The sequence below is a fragment of the Onychostoma macrolepis genome, chromosome 09, assembly GCF_012432095.1.
Source record: "Onychostoma macrolepis isolate SWU-2019 chromosome 09, ASM1243209v1, whole genome shotgun sequence".
In the NCBI taxonomy this organism is placed as follows: Eukaryota; Metazoa; Chordata; class Actinopteri; order Cypriniformes; family Cyprinidae; genus Onychostoma; species Onychostoma macrolepis.
In genome coordinates this window covers 18,161,117-18,183,763 of record NC_081163.1, presented here as the reverse complement: position 1 = coordinate 18,183,763, position 22,647 = coordinate 18,161,117, and the positions used below count along the sequence as shown (strand labels likewise).

Sequence of the window (22,647 nt, the reverse complement as noted above, 5' to 3'; positions counted from 1 at the left end):
ACACACACACACACACATAAAAAAATGACTAAATTATTATACTGACTATGCTAAAGAGTTTTTCACTGACCTTAAATGTAAATCAAAACTGCTTTCAATTACCTACTAATGTAAGTGTAATGCAATTTTTGCTTTAAAAACAAACAAACAAAAAAAAAACAATACTGACATTATGCCATAATTGCTGTAGATAAACTTAATTTGAAAAAAATGGGACATTCCTCTTACTGAAAACAAACAGAAACCTAAAGAAGTACAATTATTGTAGTGTTCTTCTAGAATGAACTGCACACATGTACACATTCATTCACACATGCAGACACAGAGTGGACATGTCAAGTAAATCTTATTGAAAGCTTAAAGTCTAAAGGACCCTCCTATCAGCTTAGCAGTCACACACACACACACACACACACACACACACACACTTTTCCTTTCTTCCTGCAATGTTCTCGGTTTTCATCTCCTCCTCCCTTAATTCTCCTTATGTGCTGACACCGACTTCCCCGCCAGTATCCACACTTCCTGTCCAGGACCTTCCCCTGGGCTTAACCTGGGTCTCATACACTCTCGGTATCGCTCTACTGTTGTGTCAGCCTAGTAAGAGGATGTTTTTCTCTACAGGCTTTTAATATCCTGTCCACACATGTGAGGGCATGTTTACGCGTGTGAGCAGCACCTGTCAGAGCGCTGATGTGTTCGCTGGAGTCGTCTTTGCTCAAGCCCTCCTCCTCTGTGATGTTGGTCATGGGCACATTCAAGCTGAGACTGTCTTCATCTGATGGCTAGGACACAAAAACACACCATCTAAAACACCATCTAGACAAACACTAAAAAAATACACTACACATCGTTTAAAAATGTATAGGTTACAAGACTAAATTAAAGTAACTGTGCTAGAATTATGATGGTATATTCAATATGGTATCAGTTTCAAACAGCATTGATTATACAGGCACTAGAGTCAATTAGTGTCTCTAATTGTATGAAGGAATTATAGTTAAAAGCAGCAAAAACATAAACCGGCTCGTATAATGCCACAATTAGGTATTGTGAAAAAGATAAGAGTACACAAATAGAGTATTGAAAAAACTGTGGCGGGAATACTGGGAGAATTCCAAAAAGAAAAGTAAAATGTGACGATGAGATCATTGTTTAATACTGTATAAAAATGTGAGTTGCACATTTTGTGATTATTGGATGTTCTGCAAGCATTCTCGTCTTAGTTGTCTTGAGCAATAAAGTCTGATTTTGGCATCTGGAACTTCCTGACTTGAGAGATTCTTTATGAAGAAGAGAGAAAACCACATTGTCTACCAAATATTTCACTGAAAAAATAGCATAGTACACTCTATCACTAATTTCAGCCTTAAAATTATTTTGGTAACACTTTAGAATCGGGAACACTTATTCACTATTAACTACGACTGTTCCCTCAATAAATTCCTAATTTGCTGTTTATTAATAGTTAGTGCAGTAGTTGTTAAGTTTAGGTATTGGGTAGGATTAGGGATATAGCATAAGGTCATGTAGAATAAGGCATTAATATGTTCTTAATTACTACTAATAAATGGCTAATATTCTAGTAATATGCATGCTAATAAGCAACCAGTTAATAGACCCTAAAATAAAGTGTTACCATTATTTTTATAGTCTTAATTTGACATTTATTTTCATATATATCATGTATCATTTACAGCTTAAAAGTATTGATTTGTATTTATATTTGAAATTTATACTGATGCATATTGATGTTCTATTATTATTATTCTATTTACTCTGTAAAGCACCATAAGAAGCAACATTTAAGCTACATTTTATAATTTTTTTATTATAAAATTAATATAAAAATTGTTTTATCATTATTACTACTATTGTCATCAGCATCATTGTGTCTTAACCAAGCACATCACAATAAATTTCCAGCGTCAAGTAATTGAAAATGCTCTGCAACACGGTGCAATAACAGCCAATCAGAGCATAGTTAATGTTTAACATACAGTTATTCTGAGCGGGATTTTGGACCAATGTGAATTCACTATGGGCGGGGCTACCCAGCGTAACGCTTAACTATATTGTCCTGTACCAATGTTAGGACAGTGTATTACAACTACAACTGATGTAACATTTACACTCTATGCTACAGTACATGATAACTGTCAGATACCAGCTATCTGACCTTTGTCCTAAAGCATATGATCTCAATCCTGCTACTGTTTTATTGCAGCCCAGTGATAAGCAAACTAACATAATATGTGTTTTTAATAATGCTATCACTTTAAATTTGCAACACTGATGAAAACATTATATAGCAGATACATGAAATTAGACATGCAAATATCCAAAGCACATAGACCAGATGGTTAGGATTTTTCTACACACACACACACACACACACACACAGACTGACCTCTGTAGCAGAAAGGCGTTTGTCTCCGTTGTCACTGCCCACCCCAGAGTCACTGTCAAGTTTTTTGTGCTGATCAATGTCCTCAGTGCTGAGACAGAAGGAAGAGGGTGATTAGAAGTTAACAAGGGTCGCATAGGACAGAAGAGAGAGAGAGAAGCAGCCTATGTCTCTCATATGAGAAAGAGAAAGTAATCTTCCAGTCTCTCTCTCTCCCTCAGAAGAGTGACCCCCTGCAGTCTATTAAAAGGATTCTCCTGAGATAAGGATGATAATGACAGGCAACACACATACACACACGACCTGGATTTTTTTCAGATTCCACACTGTAATCTACATTCAGACCTTTTTATACACCCATTTAGAGGTGCATTACTTGGTTTAAAAAATTATACATCGATTATTTTGACAAATATTCATATTATATAAAGATTTAATATAGCATAGGGCTGCTGCTTAAATATCAAGACTAAAAGAATAAAAGGACTTTGGTTTTGACTTTGGATTCAAATCTCTTTTTAGTCCACTTCTTGCTTTGAGGACAACAGTGCACTTTAACTTTTGAATTTATAATAACTATAAACTATTACATATATACATTTATATATACACACACCTTTTTTATTTAAAATCACCATATCACAATTTAATTAATTCAAACACAATTTAATTCAGTCTACTTGATACTACTTTATAATCATGAGGACTGACCTCCCATTCGTGGGTCGTGTCAAGCTGAGGCGGTCTGTGACAGGAAGGTACAGGGCATCGGCCATCTTGTCACTACGACATGCCTCCATGGCGAGGTATTTAAATATATGAATCTTGCCCTTCATGCATATCTGAAAGCAGCAAAAATAATGTCAGAAGCAGTTGTGAGAGAACTGAATAATACATTGTGTGAGTGTGTGTGTGTGTGTGTGTGTGTGTGTGTGTGTGTGTTACCTGTGCAGGAGGACTCTGAAGTGGATTATTCTCCAGCTGTAGTGATTGGAGCTGGGTCATTTTTCGATAACAGACAGGAATAGTAGAAACCTTATTACAGGAGAAATCAAACTTGACCAGGGGTAAATCTGCCAAATCTAAAACACACATACAAAGAATTATTAAGCCATTGAGAATTAAGTGAATACATTTCGCAACAAGGGGGCACAGAGGGCTGCCAAGATATAAAAAACCAACAGTAAAACACACACAACAGCTCTTGAAAAGCAAAGAGGAGACATTCGGCATTTGGAAGCTCAATACTAAAATGTTTACATCAGTCTATATCATCTTTAATCAAGAAAAAAAACATATCAGCTACATAAATATAGATTTCTTATTTCAAAAAGGGTACTTGTTGGATTTCGACAGTCATTTATAAATGTTATTTACTGGTCCTGGTAACTAAAAGACAGCAATGAATCGAAGTTAAAAATCTAAATTATCAGCAGATCTCTCAGGCAATCTATATTAATGCTTCAGCTCCATGAGGTCATTTTGGCACAGTGTGCATGGAGAGACCATTACAAATCCTATTTTTCATAACCTGCCAGCATAATTTAGCTGAATAACTAGTTGGGCTGCAAAATCTCAGCTACAGACTTTTTTGTTTTTTTTGCGAGGTAAGCTGTTGATATAACTCCAGCCACGTTTCAGACAATGCTTGGCTCACAAAATCATTTTAGCACTAAGATCACTAAACGTTTTCTCGCTGTTATTTAAAGGAACACACCCACACTTTATGTTCTTGGCAGTTTGCTTTTACACAGAACAACTTACCAGAGTGTTGTGTTAATGTTAGTTTATAGGTTTAGATAAGTACAACATGAGGCTGAGGGTTTCATTTGGCTTTGTTACAATATGTAGAGGATGTTGTTCTAAAATGATTGCTCAGTGAATGACACGGATGAAGGAAAGATGTAATGGCCAGACTGAGCAATAGAGTTCAATACTACTTTTAGCAAAATAATTAGATAGTTTAAACAAAAAATGTGTCAACTTTATGTAATTCCAAACATGTACAACTTTCTTTCATCTTCCAAACACAAATGAAGATATTTTTATTGAAACATGAGGTTTCTTTGTCTCCACTAAAACTTTCACGCAAGTGAAGTGAAAACAAACCTCATTGTTCCTGACAGATTTCAATAATAGTGTGTTCATTTGCGTTTTGAAGATGAACGAACATCGAGGGAGAGTAAATGATGACAGACTTTTAATTTTGAGTGAACTATCCTCACTTTCAAATCATGACGCAGAGAGGGCCTGAATAAGGAGGTTGGTTGGTGGAGCAGAGGTCAAACAAGGGCTAGATTTCCTGTAGCTGTGCAGCTACCGGAGGAAGTTTTTATTGGTAATGTGATGAGTAGTTATCGAGGTGAACTTGTCAGAGAAGCTGAAATCATTTCAACAGAGATAAGAAGGGTGTAGCAGTGTGTAAGGGATGCAAACACACACACACACTCACCCTCTGGAAGGACACAGAGAAGGTTTCGGTGCACGTTGAGTTCCCTCAGAGCTTTGAGTTGGCCAGTGTGGCGTGGAAGAGCTGTGATTTCATTACAGCTTACATCCTGATGGGAAAAAGAAAGAGGAGGAGTTTAGAGTTACATGTTTACCTTCTTCTCAAACACAAGCTTCTGCACAAACCTTTCATTACACTCACTCTAACTAAGTGCTTGTTGTACTATATTACATGACATCCCACATGGCATAAACCTACAAAAACTAGTCTGTGTATGTTCTCATTTATGGTTACAAAAAGGAGCAGGAGAAAAAAGACAGGGTGAAGAACTACCAGAGAAAAACTGGAAAGAGAGAAAAGCAGTTCAATATAAGCCAAGTCAAGAAAGGGTGAGTCAACATGGTAATATATTCATAAAACACAGAGCAAGTATCACAAACATCTCATTTATATGCAGACATCAGAGGTACAGCACACATGCTCACACTTACCAGCTCCATGAGATTGGTGAGCTGGTCAATGCTTTCTGGAAGTGCGTTGAGTTTGTTATTGCTGGCGTTGAGCACTCGCAGAGGAAGACCACACACACATGCTGGCAGCACTGACAGCTGGTTCCGGCTACAGCACCGCAACGTTTAAACAAAACATGTTACAGCATCTTTCTTAATGCTACTCCTCAAGCAGAAGCATGCATCTGGAAAACTTCATTCTGATTGACCAATCACAGCATTTATTAGAAAACAGACACATAAATACAAAGAATTTGGTTAAATGAGTTGGTGAACATTTTACTGTACATACAGAGAACTTTTCAATAATGATTATAATAATCATATGAAATGATATATGACATCTGATAAGATATCAATAATGACAAATTTGATTTATTTGTAAAAATCTGGAAGCCTGTATTACATCACTTAATGTCATATTTTTGTCGTTTTTCATTTTCTTTCTTTCTTTTTTTAATGCATTTGTGCTGTAACCACAATCTTTTGATTTGTCTTCAATCTTCTATGATGATTACCTTTACGAGGGCATTTCTTACATTATTTTGTTTCTATTTGATTTCTGTACTTTTAAATTCAATGTACTGTTGTTTCTTTTTGTTTGGGCGTTCAAGTTTATATCTTATCTAAATAATTACAATTTCCAAATTATTGTTATATTATTGTAACAATAAAATATAAAAATATACAGTGGGTACGGAAAGTATTCAGACCCCCTTAAATTGTTCACTCTTTGTTATATTGCAGCCATTTGCTAAAATCATTTATGTTCATTTTTTCATTAATGTACACACAGCACCCCATATTGACAGAAAAACACAGAATTGTTGACATTTTTGCAGATTTATTAAAAAAGAAAAACTGAAATATCACATGGTCCTAAGTATTCAGACCCTTTGCTCAGTATTTAGTAGAAGCACCCTTTTGATCTAATACAGCCATGTGTCTTTTTGGGAAAGATGCAACAAGTTTTTCACACCTGGATTTGGGGATCCTCTGCCATTCCTCCTTGCAGATCCTCTCCAGTTCTGTCAGGTTGGATGGTAAATGTTGGTGGACAGCCATTTTTAGGTCTCTCCAGAGATGCTCAATTGGGTTTAAGTCAGGGCTCTGGCTGGGCCATTCAAGAACAGTCACGGAGTTGTTGTGAAGCCACTCCTTCGTTATTTTAGCTGTGTGCTTAGGGTCATTGTCTTGTTGGAAGGTAAACCTTCGGCCCAGTCTGAGGTCCTGAGCACTCTGGAGAAGGTTTTCGTTCAGGATATCCCTGTACTTGGTCGCATTCATCTTTCCCTCGATTGCAACCAGTCGTCCTGTCCCTGCAGCTGAAAAACACCCCCACAGCATGATGCTGCCACCACCATGCTTCACTGTTGGGACTGTATTGGACAGGTGATGAGCAGTGCCTGGTTTTCTCCACACATACCACTTAAAATTAAGGCCAAAAAGTTCTATCTTGGTCTCATCAGACCAGAGAATCTTATTTCTCACCATCTTGGAGTCCTTCAGGTGTTTTTTAGCAAACTCCATGCGGGCTTTCATGTGTCTTGCACTGAGGAGAGGCTTCCGTCGGGCCACTCTGCCATAAAGCCCCGACTGGTGGAGGGCTGCAGTGATGGTTGACTTTCTACAACTTTCTCCCATCTCCCGACTGCATCTCTGGAGCTCAGCCACAGTGATCTTTGGGTTCTTCTTTACCTCTCACCAAGGCTCTTCTCCCCGATAGCTCAGTTTGGCGGACGGCCAGCTCTAGTAAGGGTTCTGGTCATCCCAAACGCCTTCCATTTAAGGATTATGGAGGCCACTGTGCTCTTAGGAACCTTAAGTGCAGCAGAAATTTTTTTCTAACCTCGGCCAGATCTGTGCCTTGCCACAATTCTGTCTCTGAGCTCTTCAGGCAGTTCCTTTGACCTCATGATTCTCATTTGCTCTGACATGCACTGTGAGCTGTAAGGTCTTATATAGACAGGTGTGTGGCTTTCCTAATCAAGTCCAATCAGTATAATCAAACACAGCTGGACTCAAATGAAGGTGTAGAACCATCTCAAGGATGATCAGAAGAAATGGACAGCAACTGAGTTAAATATATGAGTGTCACAGCAAAGGGTCTGAATACTTAGGACCATGTGATATTTTAGTTTTTCTTTAATAAATCTGCAAAAATGTCAACAATTCTGTGTTTTTCTGTCAATATGGGGTGCTGTGTATACATTAATGAGGAAAAAAAAAAATTAACTTAAATGATTTTAGCAAATGGCTGCAATATAACAAAGAGTGAAAAATTTAAGGGGGTCTGAATACTTTCCGTACCCACTGTAAGCAGAGTATACACACATATACATTCTCCCCCAAAATGCATATAAAATTAATAGTATTAAATCATTACACAACAGTTCAATTGTGGCACTGAAGACTGATAAAGGACTGATATTCAAATATAAATAATAAATAATCTGTTTTCCTTGATCATGTGTGTGCCTTAGCCTTCCTGTAACACTTCATCATTTCTGTCTATATGACATTAAACAGGAAAAAGACTGACTTCAGGGAGTTGTTCATGAGTTCATGAGAAGTAATAGCTAGACAAACTTTGCCTGTTATGACTACAGGATGACAGACAAATATATTGTTCAATTGTGCAACTGTCTGTGTGTGTGTGTGTGTGTGTGTGTGCTGAACTAGAGGAAAAACATATAAATCTGTGTGCAAGTCAGTCTCTTTTCGCTTTCTTTTGGCAATTTCATATTCTGATGATCTTTCATCCATTTTTCATCTCACTTGGTTTTTCTGCTTGATTTTCCATCTCCAGTTTATTTTCACTCTTTTCAACCATTAAGAGCTTACTGCTTCATTAACTTCTTACAAAACAAATTCCATCGCTAATTAACTCAGTGTGAATATCAGGCCTTCTGCAGGAGACATTTGGCTGGAGAGAGAAAACCCAAACAGAGGGAGAGTCTGTGTGTGTGTGTGTGTGTGTGTGTGGATGTATTCACATTTAACAGAAGCAGAACAGGGGGAAAAAAAACATGTTTATTTAGTTCACTTTAATTTTGCATGTTATATGTTGTGCACTTTGATTTTCCTCTTGGACTGTATATGCATCTAAAAGCTAATCATGTAACAATACCATTCAGTTATTTTAATTACCATAAATATTAAACCACACATCTTTAGAAGCAACTTAAAGACCACATTCTCGGGTCTGGTGGACCCTAGTTATATGGAGCTCTTTCGAGATTGACTAATCAACTCATTCAAACCACCCACCAACTAGATGATTTTAAAAATAGGCAGTCTCTTTCACACGATCTCATTCAAAACACATATGCAAATAATATATTTTAATACCACATTAGGTTAGGTCTGCTGAGGCACAGACATGCAATCCTATATGTTGTTTGGAAAAGAATACTAGCATAATAATTCCAGTACCGTTCAAAAGTTCAGGGACAGAATTTTTTTTTAAATGTTTCTGAAAGTATCTTATGCTCATCAAAACTGCATTTATTTGATTAAAAATACAATAAAACCAGAAATATTCTGAACATTATTACACTTTAAAATAACTGTTAATCCTATTTCAATATTTGAAATAAAAATAATCCTATTTGAATATTTGTTCAAAAATATAATTATTCCTGTGATGACAAAGCATCATTTTCAGCAGCCATTACTCCAGTCTTAAAAGTCACATGATCCTTCGAAAATCATTCTAATATGCTGATTTGCTGTTCAAGAAACATTTATTATAATAAATGTATAAAACAGCTGTGCTGCTCGATATTTTACAAGATTATTTGATGAATAGAAAGGTCAAGAGAACGGCATTAATTTGGAATACATATCTTTTGTAGGAATATACATGTAATTTATCACTTTTGATTATTTTAATGCATCTTTATTAACATCTTAAAAAAACATTGACTACATTTTGTAACTGTAGTATAACACATAACTTGCAATATATATTCCTATTGTCTATCCTGTTTTCAAATACAGTATGTGAAACAATAGACAATATGCACTAATTAATTGCATTTCAAACAGTAATATGTGAAATTCTTGACAACTTATTTAATTCATTTTATTTTAATTTATGTTGGATGCTTAATTGGGTAAGTGGTGTTTTATTTTTCACCTTGGGCATAATTATGGTTATTCAGGCATTTTTAATCCAATTTATGAAAACTGTCTTCATTTTTGTCAGTATACTAAAATATTGAGTCATCAGGAAGATTGTAAACATTGCAGAGGTTTAATCACAGTTCATTTGTCAAACTGGAAACAGAAGGTCAAATTTATCATACTGCACTGTAGCACACAGTATGCTCTGGTTGTAAACTGCATAATATGGCAAATGTAGTAAAGAACCACTTGGGTAATACATACAGAAAATTGACAGTATGCACACTGCTGATCACTGCAGAAATATTAGTACTATGCTAGTAGTAGAATGCTATTCTAAGCATACTAACACATTCTGACGGCTTCCCACAATATTATGTTAATGCATTATGAGCCTAGAGACACAACACAATGCAATTCATCTCTCTGTGAATGTGTGTGTATATGTGTTAGTGTGATGCTCACCTGATGTTTAAGCAGGTCAGGGACTGAAGGCTAATGATGGTATCGGGAATGCTTCTGATGCAGTTGTGATAAAGGTTCAGTGTTTCCAAAGAGACCAGATGACACACCTCTGATGGGATGTCAATCAAGCGATTCTTCGACAGATCTGAGAGAAAGAGAGTTCTGTTAAAGCTAATGCTTTAAAAAATTGGTTAGAGCATTTATTACACAACTAGCATGACTGTACAATACACTCAATGCTACATTTGTTGTTGTAGTACCCTAACTAAACACAAGGAGGTGCTTTCACAATTACAGATATCAATGAAGAGAACATTAGCAAAAACATCTGAGCGTGTGAAGGAGGGGATCCCAAGGTTAAGTTCCCTTCCTGAACACACACACACACCTCATTTCAAAAGCCATAATTGGTAGTGCCTGAGCACAGTTAGTATTTCATGTGCCTAAAGGTGATGTCATTGTTTAAATGATTACATTTAACAAATGTGTGTGAGGGTTTAACCACCAGACCGTTTCATCAAAGTGATCGGTGTTTTGCTAAATGTTTCAGGCCATGTTTTTATATCAAATTCTTAGCAATACTAAAGAAACTGTGTAGCAGTTGACTTTATTGTGAGAGTATGTGACTGAACTTACTACTCTCTCCCTGTATACATTATGTATGATACAACAAATGACAACTGTACTACTGACCTATACCACCTTGTCACTACGCATTAGTGTTTCCATGGAAACCATGCACACAGCCCTATGAGAGACTGCATGAATGCTAATAGCAAAAGACAGTCCAAAAGACACACACATAGTAGTTTTCATGCATTAAACAAGCCTGTCAAGAATGAGGCACCCATAATACACTAGTGTACATAGTCAAAACACACCCAATTTCCTGAGACAGGACCTAGATAAATATTAACCCTAATAAGCAGTTCAGAGGTTCAAAAATATGATACACAAACCATAACTCACTAAGTAAAAGTAAAAATAAAAATAAAAACTAGAGATGCTCTAAATTTCATCCATAGCAAGGATGCACTGATGATGAAATTCTGCCGATAGTGATATGCTGATCATTATTATTGCACAAAATTATGTTATCCCTTGTTAAATAGAAGTGCACTTTAGCATACTTTTAAACATAACAATTTTATGTTTAAAGTGTACCACCGAATGTACTGACAAACATTTATGGTAAACTACAATAAAATGTAATGTCATTTCATCATGTATTTAAATACACATTGCAATTTACAGTACATATATTAAATATAATAAATGTATAATAAAATATAATCTAAATGTAATATCAACATACTATAAGTACACAAAACAGGTTTATTTATTTAAAGCACAACAAAAAATTATTAAAAAAATTGATTTAAAATGTACTTTAAAATAACATTTTGATAAATAAAATTTGAAAATAAAAAAAAATTTCATAAACTGTACTTAAGTGTGTTAAAAAAGTCATAAAAGTGTACTCTCTTCAAGTACACTTAAATAGCCTTTTATTTCATTAATATTCTGTTTTTTAGCTTTTACTTTTAAGATAGTGCGCTTCTTTTCACAAAGGCCTAACTAGTCTACACAACAAAAAAAAGTGTATTTATAACATTATACTGTAAAGCAGGAAAGATTAATAAATATTTCTTTTTGATACAATTAAATATCTAAAATCCAATGAAAAAAATACTGATGTCGATTAATATGACGCAGTCACAGATATATCATGTATGTCTAATCTATACCCTAATATAGGAAAATGTAGAGTAGATTCTGAATTTCCTTACGCCAGGACAAGACAGGACAGGATAGGATGTGTGGATACTGACAAATCGCAAAAGGTCAAAAAATATTTGGCCAACCAAACATGGCAAAAGTGGTACCAATTTCATTTCAAGAGCTGAAAACAGTGAAAGCTCTTCACCTCAAAACCAGAGTGAAATGGCAGATAACCTACATGTATCTTCAGTGTGTTAACAGCTCACATGATGGAGGCAACCATTATGGGCAAAGGGTAACCACCAGTGCTTATTTACTATTAAACAGAGCATAAGTTCACTATAAGGAAAATATGCTTGGACAATTTATTAAGCTATGTGTGCCATCACAAAGCCCCGTTGTCTCACCCCAGTCTCAGCTTTATGGGGAAAGATCATAACACAGAGGGATGAATAATCATTTAATGACTCTAGGCCTGTAGGTCAAATCTACAGCTTGTGCAGATAAGCCTATAAGACCAACAAAACAACAAAATGAGGTTTGTAAAAGCTCTACTGAACAACATTATATTAAACACACATACTGCAGGCAAGACTGTCCCACCGATATGGACAGTCAGGTACAGCCAAGAAACAGAGAGACAAAAGATAAAACACAGACCCGGAAACACAAGAAAATATGACTGCTTGATGTGCTGCAGGAGTACAACAGAGTAGAACAACAGTCAGAACCTTTTCACAGACACCTGATGATCTTAGTCATACAGACGTCGCTCTAACTGTCTCTCGTCTGCGATCTGTCTTTGTCTGAACGGTCTCTCCGTCTTGCTGTCTGTGTTGAGGCAGTTTGTTCTGTTCAGAGCACACAATGGGCATCGAGATGGCACAGATGGCATGGATTAACAGACTAACCCCTGTGACGAAAAGCACACACACAGTCCTATGAAAGCACCTCTTTCTCTAAGAGTATGTGTGTGTGTGTGTGTGTGTGTACATACTGGAGGTTTAAAGATCAAATGATAGTAGACACAGGAGATAGAGAACAGGAGGGAAGGATAGAAGAGAATGAGGCTGAATGTGAGCTCTGTCAACACACGGGCTGTCAAGGGAGTGCTGTGATGCAAGAGGATTCTGGGAAATGTAGGTCTGTAATGGCAACCTGTACTGCAACAGCACTGAACTATGATAACCAATAAGTGTTAGTAGAGGATTCATTTAAAATATAAACTAAAACTTTCAAGGTTCAGTGAAAAGGATCGTCCAGTTAAAATTTTTAATTATCGTACAAAATCTTGTGTACCATTGTTGTGAATTGTGCTGATTTAAACACATGACCAAAGCAAAGTCTATATCTATTAGCCTGATTTTACATTACTGATTTTGTTAATAATTTTCATCCTGATTCTAACTGATACACTCAAGACTATCACAACTTCAACAAATATATATATATATATATATATATATATATATATATATATATATATGTGTGTGTGTGTGTGTGTGTGTGTGTAATATATATATGCATAGCATACAAAATCCTGTGAAATTTACACTATATATATACAGAACATAAATAAATAAAGGAGCAAGGGTTGCAAGGAATTTACCACAAAAATATATCGACAATGTTTCAGGTAATGAAGGATGTTATACTGGTGCCTGTATGTTTTACAACTTTTATAGCCATGTTTCATTAATGATACAATGCTAATTTACAAATCTACTTTAACTACCAAAATCACTAAAAGAATGCAATAAACATTATTTAAGTAACAGAAAATGCAACACAAAACCCCCATATTTACTATATAAAAACATTTTTTCACCATATACTGTGTGGTAACTTAAAGTTAACAAATTACCAGATTTTCACTGTAACTTTTTTTTACAGTATTTTTCTGTAAAAATTAAACATTTTTACAGTTATATACGTACATACATATTCATAGTTGAATTCTACACTACAGAATTCTGCAATGGATAAGATTTTAAACTAGTAGAAATACTGCAATATAGGCCTAAACAACAAAGCAGAATCAACATCCCCAAATGACAGCAAAATCTGATAAGCAGACACAGATATACTTCTAACTGGGTGAGTGAAGTTTTCATTAAGCTAATTAGACCTCACATTCCTTTATTTGAGCTCTAATTGCTCATTCTTTCACTCAAACACTCTTGTCCTATCCTCAAAGTGTCTCTGAAGTGGGAAAAGGGCATAGAAACGCAGTCTGTCATTATGTTGCTCTGGGTGTGGCCTCATCCTGCGGCTTACAGCTGGAATAATCAGCAGAGCGTGTGTGTGTGCACTTATTTACAGTATATAATCAAACAGATGGTTCCGACTTAGATTTATACCAAGTGTGCACAACAGTTAAACGCATGTACAAGTGGAGAGCTGCATTTGTGCTTGTGCGTTTCTGCCACTCAGCATTCCTCTGTGTGCCCACTCTCAGCATGACGTTGAGTGTGTAAGTGTGCACTCTGAGTTCTGTTGAATAAGCAAACTGTTCCTCTCTGATAGACAGCGGCACCCCGATTCACACTGCATGAGTGGAGTGTGTGTTTATGTCTAGTACCAAATCTCATTTTTCTAACTTTTCAGCTCTTTAGTGAAGTCTGATGTAATAAGAATGTGTGAGGAAAGAAATGCTCAAATTTGAGCTTTGAACAAGCAGGCAATCCAGACAGCACTGCTTTCATTCATACATTTTGATCATCACAGATTTGTAGAGAATATCTCTGTGAATTTGAATTCATTAAATACCAAAAATAATAAATAAAATAGTTTAATCTAATAGTATATTGACAATTTCAACAAAGATTTATGAGCCCTATGTATTTTTACGTTTATTAGGGAATCATGGTGATTACAGAAAGTTTAATAAAACGAAAATTTGTCAAATGCTGTTGTCATGGAATGTGGTTGTAGAAAGCGCACAACGAAAGAGTAAATGCATATGGTCTTTAATTCCAACTTCAACACAAAGAACAGGACAACTAAATGGCATCAACACACATATACCATTAAATCAACATCAATCCAGGACAAAGAACAGACAGAAACTGCTTATAAAGACAAGGAAACTAAGGAGCAAACGAGATGATTAATTATCACAGGTGGAAACTAATAAACTAAATCAGGGAACACAGGAACATGACCAAAAAAGGAAAAACAGGAAACTCAAAAGGAACATAAACGTAACAGTTACTCCCCTGTCCCAGAAGGTGCATCCCACGCCATAACAATACCACCGGGGAGGGAGGGTGGGCGCCCTGGAGGCTGGTGCAGGACAGGGACACAGGGGAGGCCTCCAGGGTGGATCAGGAGACTCGGGAAGCCATGGCGGATCGGGGGACCATGGCAGATTAGGGGACTCGGGGGGCCATGGCACATCCGGAGACTCGGGGGGCCATGGTGGATCAGGAGACTCGGGGGGCCATGCCGGAACAGGGAGCTCAGGGGACCATGAAGGCGCAACTTCCGTGGCCTTGGTCTTGAACCTCGGCCCGGCCACTATGGCCACGGATATATGGGCCCCCCCCAAAAAAAATTTATTGGGTAAATTCAGGAATTTACATGCCCGGAGGGAGTCTGGAGGATGCTCAGGAGGAGCGGAGCTGGCTGGAAACAGCAGAGACGAAGGATACTCGGGAGGATAGCTCCTTTGAGCGGACTCTGGGGTGAGGATAGGCACCGAGAACTCTGGGGGTAATACCATATCCAGGAGCTCTGAGCTGCATGCTGGAGCTGACTCAGGAGCGAGCTCTGAGGCTGGAATGAGGGCTGAGAGCAGTCTTTTCCTCCTCTTATTCCTCTTTTGGTTCACAGTGAGGGAGGCTGCTGCTGACAGCTGAGGGCTTGAGTGAGCCGCGGACGGCGGGCTTGACATCGGAGCGGCCGGTGAACTTGAGTGCTGAACGGCTGACGGGCTTGACAACTGAGTAGTGGACTGTCCGGGGATGAGGATTACGGTGACGCTCAGGAGAACATGGGAATGCCTCGGTTTGGACAGGTGGTCGGAGCCGTTGGTGAGGTATGTGGAGGTTCCTGGCGTGAAGCGAGCTGGTGAGACACGGCTTGTTCAAGAGGGGACTGGACGAGGAAATTTAGAAGTTTCCTTGACTTCTTCCACTTCGAAGTCGGAACAGTTCAAATAAAGGACGAGATTAATCGGCTTGACTAGAGGAAAATCACACATGGGGAGATCGCAGAGGATCGTATCCTTGTCCAGACCCAGCTGGTCTCATGGCAGAGTGCTTCTAGTGTGCCACATTTGCTCTGACAATGATTTAACTTGTTTATAATTCTTTAACCCCTTAACTGTCACTCACAGTTTTGAACACAGACATGATAGTGCACTATCCAAACTTATTTTTTTTATAATTCATGAATGAAAACATTTTCCAACGTGATTTTGATGTACCATTTCCATGGTAATGCAATGTCTGATTTTAAAATGGGTTTCAAAGGATGAATTTTGAGATTTTAAGTTTTCAACTGATATATAATTTCTTATGATTTCTAAAGCGTGATAGAGAAAAAGGCAAAAAAGAAGACTTTCTGTGACAAAGGTCAGAACTCCTGTTATGATGTAGATTTTTTAGGTGCACTCGTCATAAATTAATCTATTACTTTTCCTACATAATTTTTTAACAAACAAAAGTGGTAAAATACCTATTTAGGAGTCTTAGACCTTTCCAACGATATATAGTTTGTCATGATTAGATTAGGATTTAATTGTAAAATAGTGAAGTAAACGTAGGCGTCCCACAGGGTGGACGGTGACAGTTAAGAGGTTAAGATGCATTAAGACATTTTACATTTCTGTTTGATTTGTTTCAGACACATTTTTGGAATTAAAAAATTGGAATTTTGGAATTTAAAAAAATGTAACTTCCATAGCTTATATTTAATTCTCATGATCAATGCATCACTGCACTCTACACCCTGAGCAGAATGGTCTGATTTATTCTACCATAAGACTTGTGACCTGATTAGCAAGCTCAGTCCATCTGTCCCCACCAAATGTACATATACACACATGTATGTATATATCTTCCAGCTATTATATAAGCAAATGTATAGCAAGGCCATAAACATATTCAAAGATTAACTCAAAGATCCAGCGAATGATCCATTGATGAAATATATACTACAAGCATATCACCATCACTAGTACACACACACACACACACACACACACACACACACACACACACTTTGACCCTCTTTTTGGTGTCTGGGTGGAGCTCTGATAAAGTGAGTGTCTCAGAGTGTATGTAGGGCAGATGAATCTGGGTAATTTCACAGTTTCAAGGACACAAACAGCTGGTGTCTGTACATACTACCTTATATTAAAGTGGATCACTGATCAGAACAGATCACCATTTACCAGGCAAATACAATGTGGATCTTATAAGAGATATTTACTTACACACCTGAAACAGGGTATCTGCAGGGTTTTTACAATCATATTTAAGTCTTTTAAGACCTTCTTTAAGGTCTGCACAAATAAAATTAGTACCAAAAAGGTGAGGAAGAGCAATGTTTATGGTACAGTAACATTCTAAACAGTAAAATGACTGTAAAGACCAGAATTTAAGCAACTTTACTGTTCAAGCACAGGTTTTGACAAAAAAATAAAAATGTTTAGAATAAACCTCACATTCTAGCCTTTAAATCATTAGAATGGATAAATGTATCTGAAAAGGTGATATAAATACCATAAGGTATATAATGTCATAATTCATCAATAGTAGATAATTAGCAATCAACAATCGCTTGCCATTTATCTGTGAACTGCTTGAAAACAATGAGCCTTTAGCACGCACAGCAGCATCCTGTATATAGTTTCAAACATGCAGCGCTCACATTAATGCATTTAAATCATAGCCTTTTAAAGTTTAATATTCAATCACATTATTATGCCATATGTTCCTGTTTTTTGTCCCCCAATTTAAGATGTCTTGAAATCATTAATATGACTTTTATAATGCAATTTAAGATATTTAAGACTTTTATTGCCTTAAATTTGATAAAACTCACAGGGACCCTATGCTCAAAAGTTTAGCAAGTATGTATCAAACTGATCAAAAGTCACAGTTAAGACATTCATAATGTTACAAAAAATCTGTTTCAAATAAATTCTGTTCTTTTGAACTTTCTATTCATCAAAGAATCCTGGAAATAATGCATCACATTTCTACAAAGATATTAAGCAGCACAACTGTTTTCAACATTGATAATAATCTCTTTATAATAATAACAACAATTTCTGAAGGATCATGTGACACTGAAGACTGGTGCAATGGCTACTGAAAACTCAGCTTTGTCATCACATAAAATACATTTAAACATATATTAAAATAGAAACGGTTATTTTAATGTATAGTAATATTTCACAGTATTACAGTTTGTAATGTATTTTTTATCAAACAAATGCAGTCAAAAAATCTTCCCGAATTTTGAACAGTAGTGTAGTTCTATATGGTAGTAAATTGTTAACTGGCCCAGGTAAAAAGAGCAATTTATTACATTAAAATACATATTTTGATATAACTTATGGTGTGGAGTCTACAATATTGGTTTGAAACAAAAGACCAGGGTGTGATAATGAACCACGCTGATTGATGATGGTGTTGGATTTCTCTCTGACCTTGGTCAGATGCCCCTGATTTAATTTGTGTATCTTTCTAACTGTATACCAGCATAACACACAGGTTTGTTCTGTAAGACAGAGGCAGGATGTTGTCTCCTCCCTGGCTCATTGTATGATAACATGTGCAGAAAAGGCCATTTCCTCCTGGAGAAACATGGGAAACACACACACATTTACACACCCCTTCCCAAACATACGAAAACCTGATCGGGTACTGCCTGCCCAGAAATCTCACAATACTTTATTTGGTCATTTTATTGATCCTAATATTCTTTTAACATGCTTTGTAACTAAGCAAGAGTCTAAGAGAGTCTAAGTTACATTTGTGACAATTACTTTGAGCAGGTTGACAAAGATACACACACAAAGTGGCATTTCACGACTTGACCTGCACTTCAGTCACTTCCGACAGAGCTACAGCCTACCAGACACAATCTACAACAACCTGTATATTAAGAACTACAGTCTGAAACCACAAGTTAAATACAAAATATTTAATTACAAACTGTTTAACTGAGAAATGAGCATTAAGTTCTGAATTTTTGTATTTGTTTTTCACGCTTTTGCGTTGTACGACAATTAATTTTTCGAAAATCTTAAACTTCATTGTGTTCTCTTTTACATTTCTTTAAATTGTATCATGAAATCAATATTTATCAAGAAGTATACTTAATATTTTATATGAAATATATGTATTTGTATTTAGTAGGTATACTTTTTTTAGTAAATAAAATATTAGTTATTTTGTTTTCCCAGACAATGCACGCACACACAAACACACACACAAAACAGAATATCTTCAGAATAACTAAAAAATACTGAGGAAAAAACTGAGAAATTCTACAGTGCAGAATATCAGCAAACAAAAAATTAACAGATTTTTTTTCACTGAGACACTAGTGAGTGAGTTAGATCCTAAGAAAACTGAGATGAGCAAAAGCACATTTCAGCATGTCATGACAAGCCACTCAAGTGCATTTCCTTTAGAAAATGTTCTCCTAAAGCACCATACATATTTTGTCACTGCAAACATCACTGGTCATCTGCTTTTCAGACAATGCGTTTTTCCCAAAAGTTTGTTTAAGGACTGTCACACAACACCAAATTTTACAGCAATCACATCCATTCAGAACATCATGCAATGCTGTGACACTCTCACAAACCCAAGGAAACAAGGCGTAGGTTGGAAAGCCCTACAACATTACTGAGCCAAAACCCTTCAGGACACAGATGCCCCCATTAAGTCACACACACATACCAGCACTTTTTAGAAATCTTCATCAAACCCTAAAGAGGCCTCAATAGTGTCTGAACAGTAATGATTTAGTTTGTCATGCTTTACAATAAGATTCATTTTGTTACGTTACTTAATGCATTAGGTATTATGAACTATATTTTTGTTATCAACATTTTTTTTTTTTCATACATACCATCCAAAAAAAAAAAAAGACACATAACAGACACATACTCAATATCTCAAAGTCCAGTCAAAGGGAGGGAGAGAGGGAAAGACAAGAAAAACACAAAAGTCACTCCTTTATACAGTTATGTATATCAAAGAGAAAGCACTGCCAAGCATGAACTATATTTTTAACATAATTTATTCTAAGTAAATGTTTAATGTATATCATTCACGTGTAATCATAAAATGTATTATTAATGTAGTATTAATTTAACATCTTAGAAATGAACATTAACTGAGATTAATAAATGCTGTATTTTATACTGTTGGTTAATAATACTTAAAGGGAAAAATGAAATTCTGTCATGGTTTACTAACTCTCAAGTTGTTCCAGTATGAGTTTATTTCTTCTGTTGAACACAAAAGAAGATATTGTAAAGAATGCTGTTAATCATACAGCTGCTGAAAGCCAGTGAAATATAATAATAATAATAATAATACTATGTAATGACCACCAGGCAGCAACTGTTTGTTACCAACATTATTCAAAAATATCTTGTGTTCAGAAGAAAATCATTCAGGTTTGGAACAACATGAGGGTCCCCCATATTGGATAAGATATCTTATTCGGTATGACAACAATACTTGTTTGGTAACACTTTAGTATAGGGACCAATTCTCACTATTAACTAGTTGCTTATTAGCATGCCTATTATCAACATATTAGCTTTTTATTAGTACTGTACATAAAGCACATATTCTGCGTGACCATATTCAACACCCCTAATCCTAGCCAATACCTAAACATAACAACTACCTTATTAACTATTATTACGCAGCAAATTAGGAGTTTATTAAGTCGTATTAATAGTTTGTTAACAGCGAGAATTGGACCTTAAAATAAAAGTGTTGTTTTATATATAAACATGGACTGTTATAAATTAATATGAAATGGTGTTAATTCTCATTCTGTTTTTCAATAAAAACAATAGTTATTGAGGGGAAGAAAGAAATAAGATTTCAGTTTTTGAAGAATACCCTTCGGAGAAACAAATTGCTGTAGATTCTTACATGTATTAACGTTACTGTAACATTAACATAAACAGCAAACACCCCAAAGACCATTTCTGGCAAATGCATTTCTCGTTTCTTCCTTGCCTTGTTTTCAGGTTATCAGCGAATGCCTGGGCTTTGTAATGGGTGGCGTGCTGTTGCCATGGTGCATTAGCAAACACTCTGAAAGGTGTTGATGTAATGGATCTTTAATGCTTAATGTTTATCCAAAGTGGTGTTGCCCAGAGATAAGACGCACTCCTACACATACCCAATATTTGAAGGTTGGAGTATTTGTGTGTACATGTGTGTGGGTGTTATCCCATAATTCTCTTAACTACACATTAAACACCCCTGCATCCACCCACCCAAGCACTGCAAGTACCACAGAGAAAGAAAGTTGAACGAGAGATCATTTGCCAAAATGCCAGAAAACCATTTCTCAAAAGTCTATACTATGATCCTATTAGCAGTTGTCGCACTGAAATTAAACCCTGACCGTTCGCAAAAACAAAACCTGGCTCAGAGAGCTTGTCATAGAGAGGATTTGTGCTTGCCCGTATTTATGATAATTCTATCATGGGGAAGAGGGTTTGTGTTGTGAGCAATGTGTGTGTAGTACAATTTGTGTGTTTTTAAGGCCAAAATGTGTACATTGTGTAACAAGGTTTGTGTGCATGCATGTGAGCTCATGTGAAACGTACGTGTGTGGGTTGACAGCAGATTAAAGTAGGAGGTGAGAGTGAGTGGATGGCTTCATCGTAACATTATCATCTCGCATCTATAGGAGAGTTGAGCACGGGTCACAGGTAATGCATGTGGGTGTATACGTGCGAAGAGGAGTGTGCGTGGATCACACATGCCACCTCACATGCTGCATGGCTCTAAGAGCAACAACCAACAAAAACAGACCAGACTGCATCAGGTTGTGAGTAGACCTGTGCTGCTTAAAACCGCAGAGCAACTTATTAGAGAACACAGAGCTGATCTGTTTACTTGTGTGACACACTGATAGCGTATTACTGACCATATATGTTCAAACTGATGCACACGGTTTAAGCTATTTTGTACCTTGCTATGAGTGGAACTGCATTACAACAGAGTCCACTGCGTGATTCAGCTGGTTAGGCGCTCGCTTTTAAGGTGTTTTCATTAGGGATGCAATTAAAGGGACACTTTTTTTTTCAATTTAAAGCACCAATGCTGAATAAAATAATTATTTTTTTCCCCCAACAATCTTACTGTTTCCAAACTTTTAAAAGATACTAGTGTACTGTATATTTATCACAGTTTGTCAAAATAAAAGAAAAATAACACAAAAAAGTCATTTAGTACATTTTGGTATCACAGCATTGCAATGTACAGTATGATAATGGATATTAATTTTGTGATTTGCTAAATATTACATTTAATGTTATTAAATTATTTGTGTTTTTAAAGATGAACTTAAAAAATAGGGAAAATTAGCATGCACATACTACAGCACACTACTGTGCATTTAAAACAGCTACAAAACTTTGTGCTTTCACTTTCAGTCATGTTGGAATTTTATAGAAACTCCTCCTGAAATAATGATTCGATTCTAAAACCCTACATCCAGTTTTTATATACAGTTTTGATGGTGAAGACTAGCACATCCTGAAGCAACATAAACAGGGCATCCTCTACCCAAAGGACAGAGAGCTCAAGGCCGTAAATACATAAAAAAAACACTGACTTTATTAGCAGTGGAAAATAACCAACACCACTTGTGTAACTCCTGTGAAATGGTAAGAGAGTGCAACAAAGATAGTGTGTTTGTGAGGACAACATGTCCCAGCTTGAAATACCTTGAGTCAGTTAAAAAAC

The 22,647-nt window shown here is 36.3% G+C and overlaps 1 protein-coding gene across 8 annotated transcripts in view; it reads right to left on the bottom strand.

Moving 5' to 3' along the window:
• Positions 1-22,647, bottom strand: part of lrch1 (leucine-rich repeats and calponin homology (CH) domain containing 1) — a 48,077-nt gene that overhangs the window by 20,568 nt on the left and 4,862 nt on the right. For all 8 annotated transcript variants that reach the window (XM_058786013.1, XM_058786015.1, XM_058786020.1 and 5 more), the window contains exons 2-8: positions 9,959-10,103; positions 5,348-5,474; positions 4,860-4,965; positions 3,353-3,489; positions 3,119-3,249; positions 2,411-2,498; positions 680-785 (exon numbers count right to left, since the gene is read on the bottom strand). In XM_058786013.1, the coding sequence (XP_058641996.1) occupies positions 680-785; positions 2,411-2,498; positions 3,119-3,249; positions 3,353-3,489; positions 4,860-4,965; positions 5,348-5,474; positions 9,959-10,103 (840 nt within the window). The remainder of the gene's footprint in view (positions 1-679; positions 786-2,410; positions 2,499-3,118; positions 3,250-3,352; positions 3,490-4,859; positions 4,966-5,347; positions 5,475-9,958; positions 10,104-22,647) is intronic.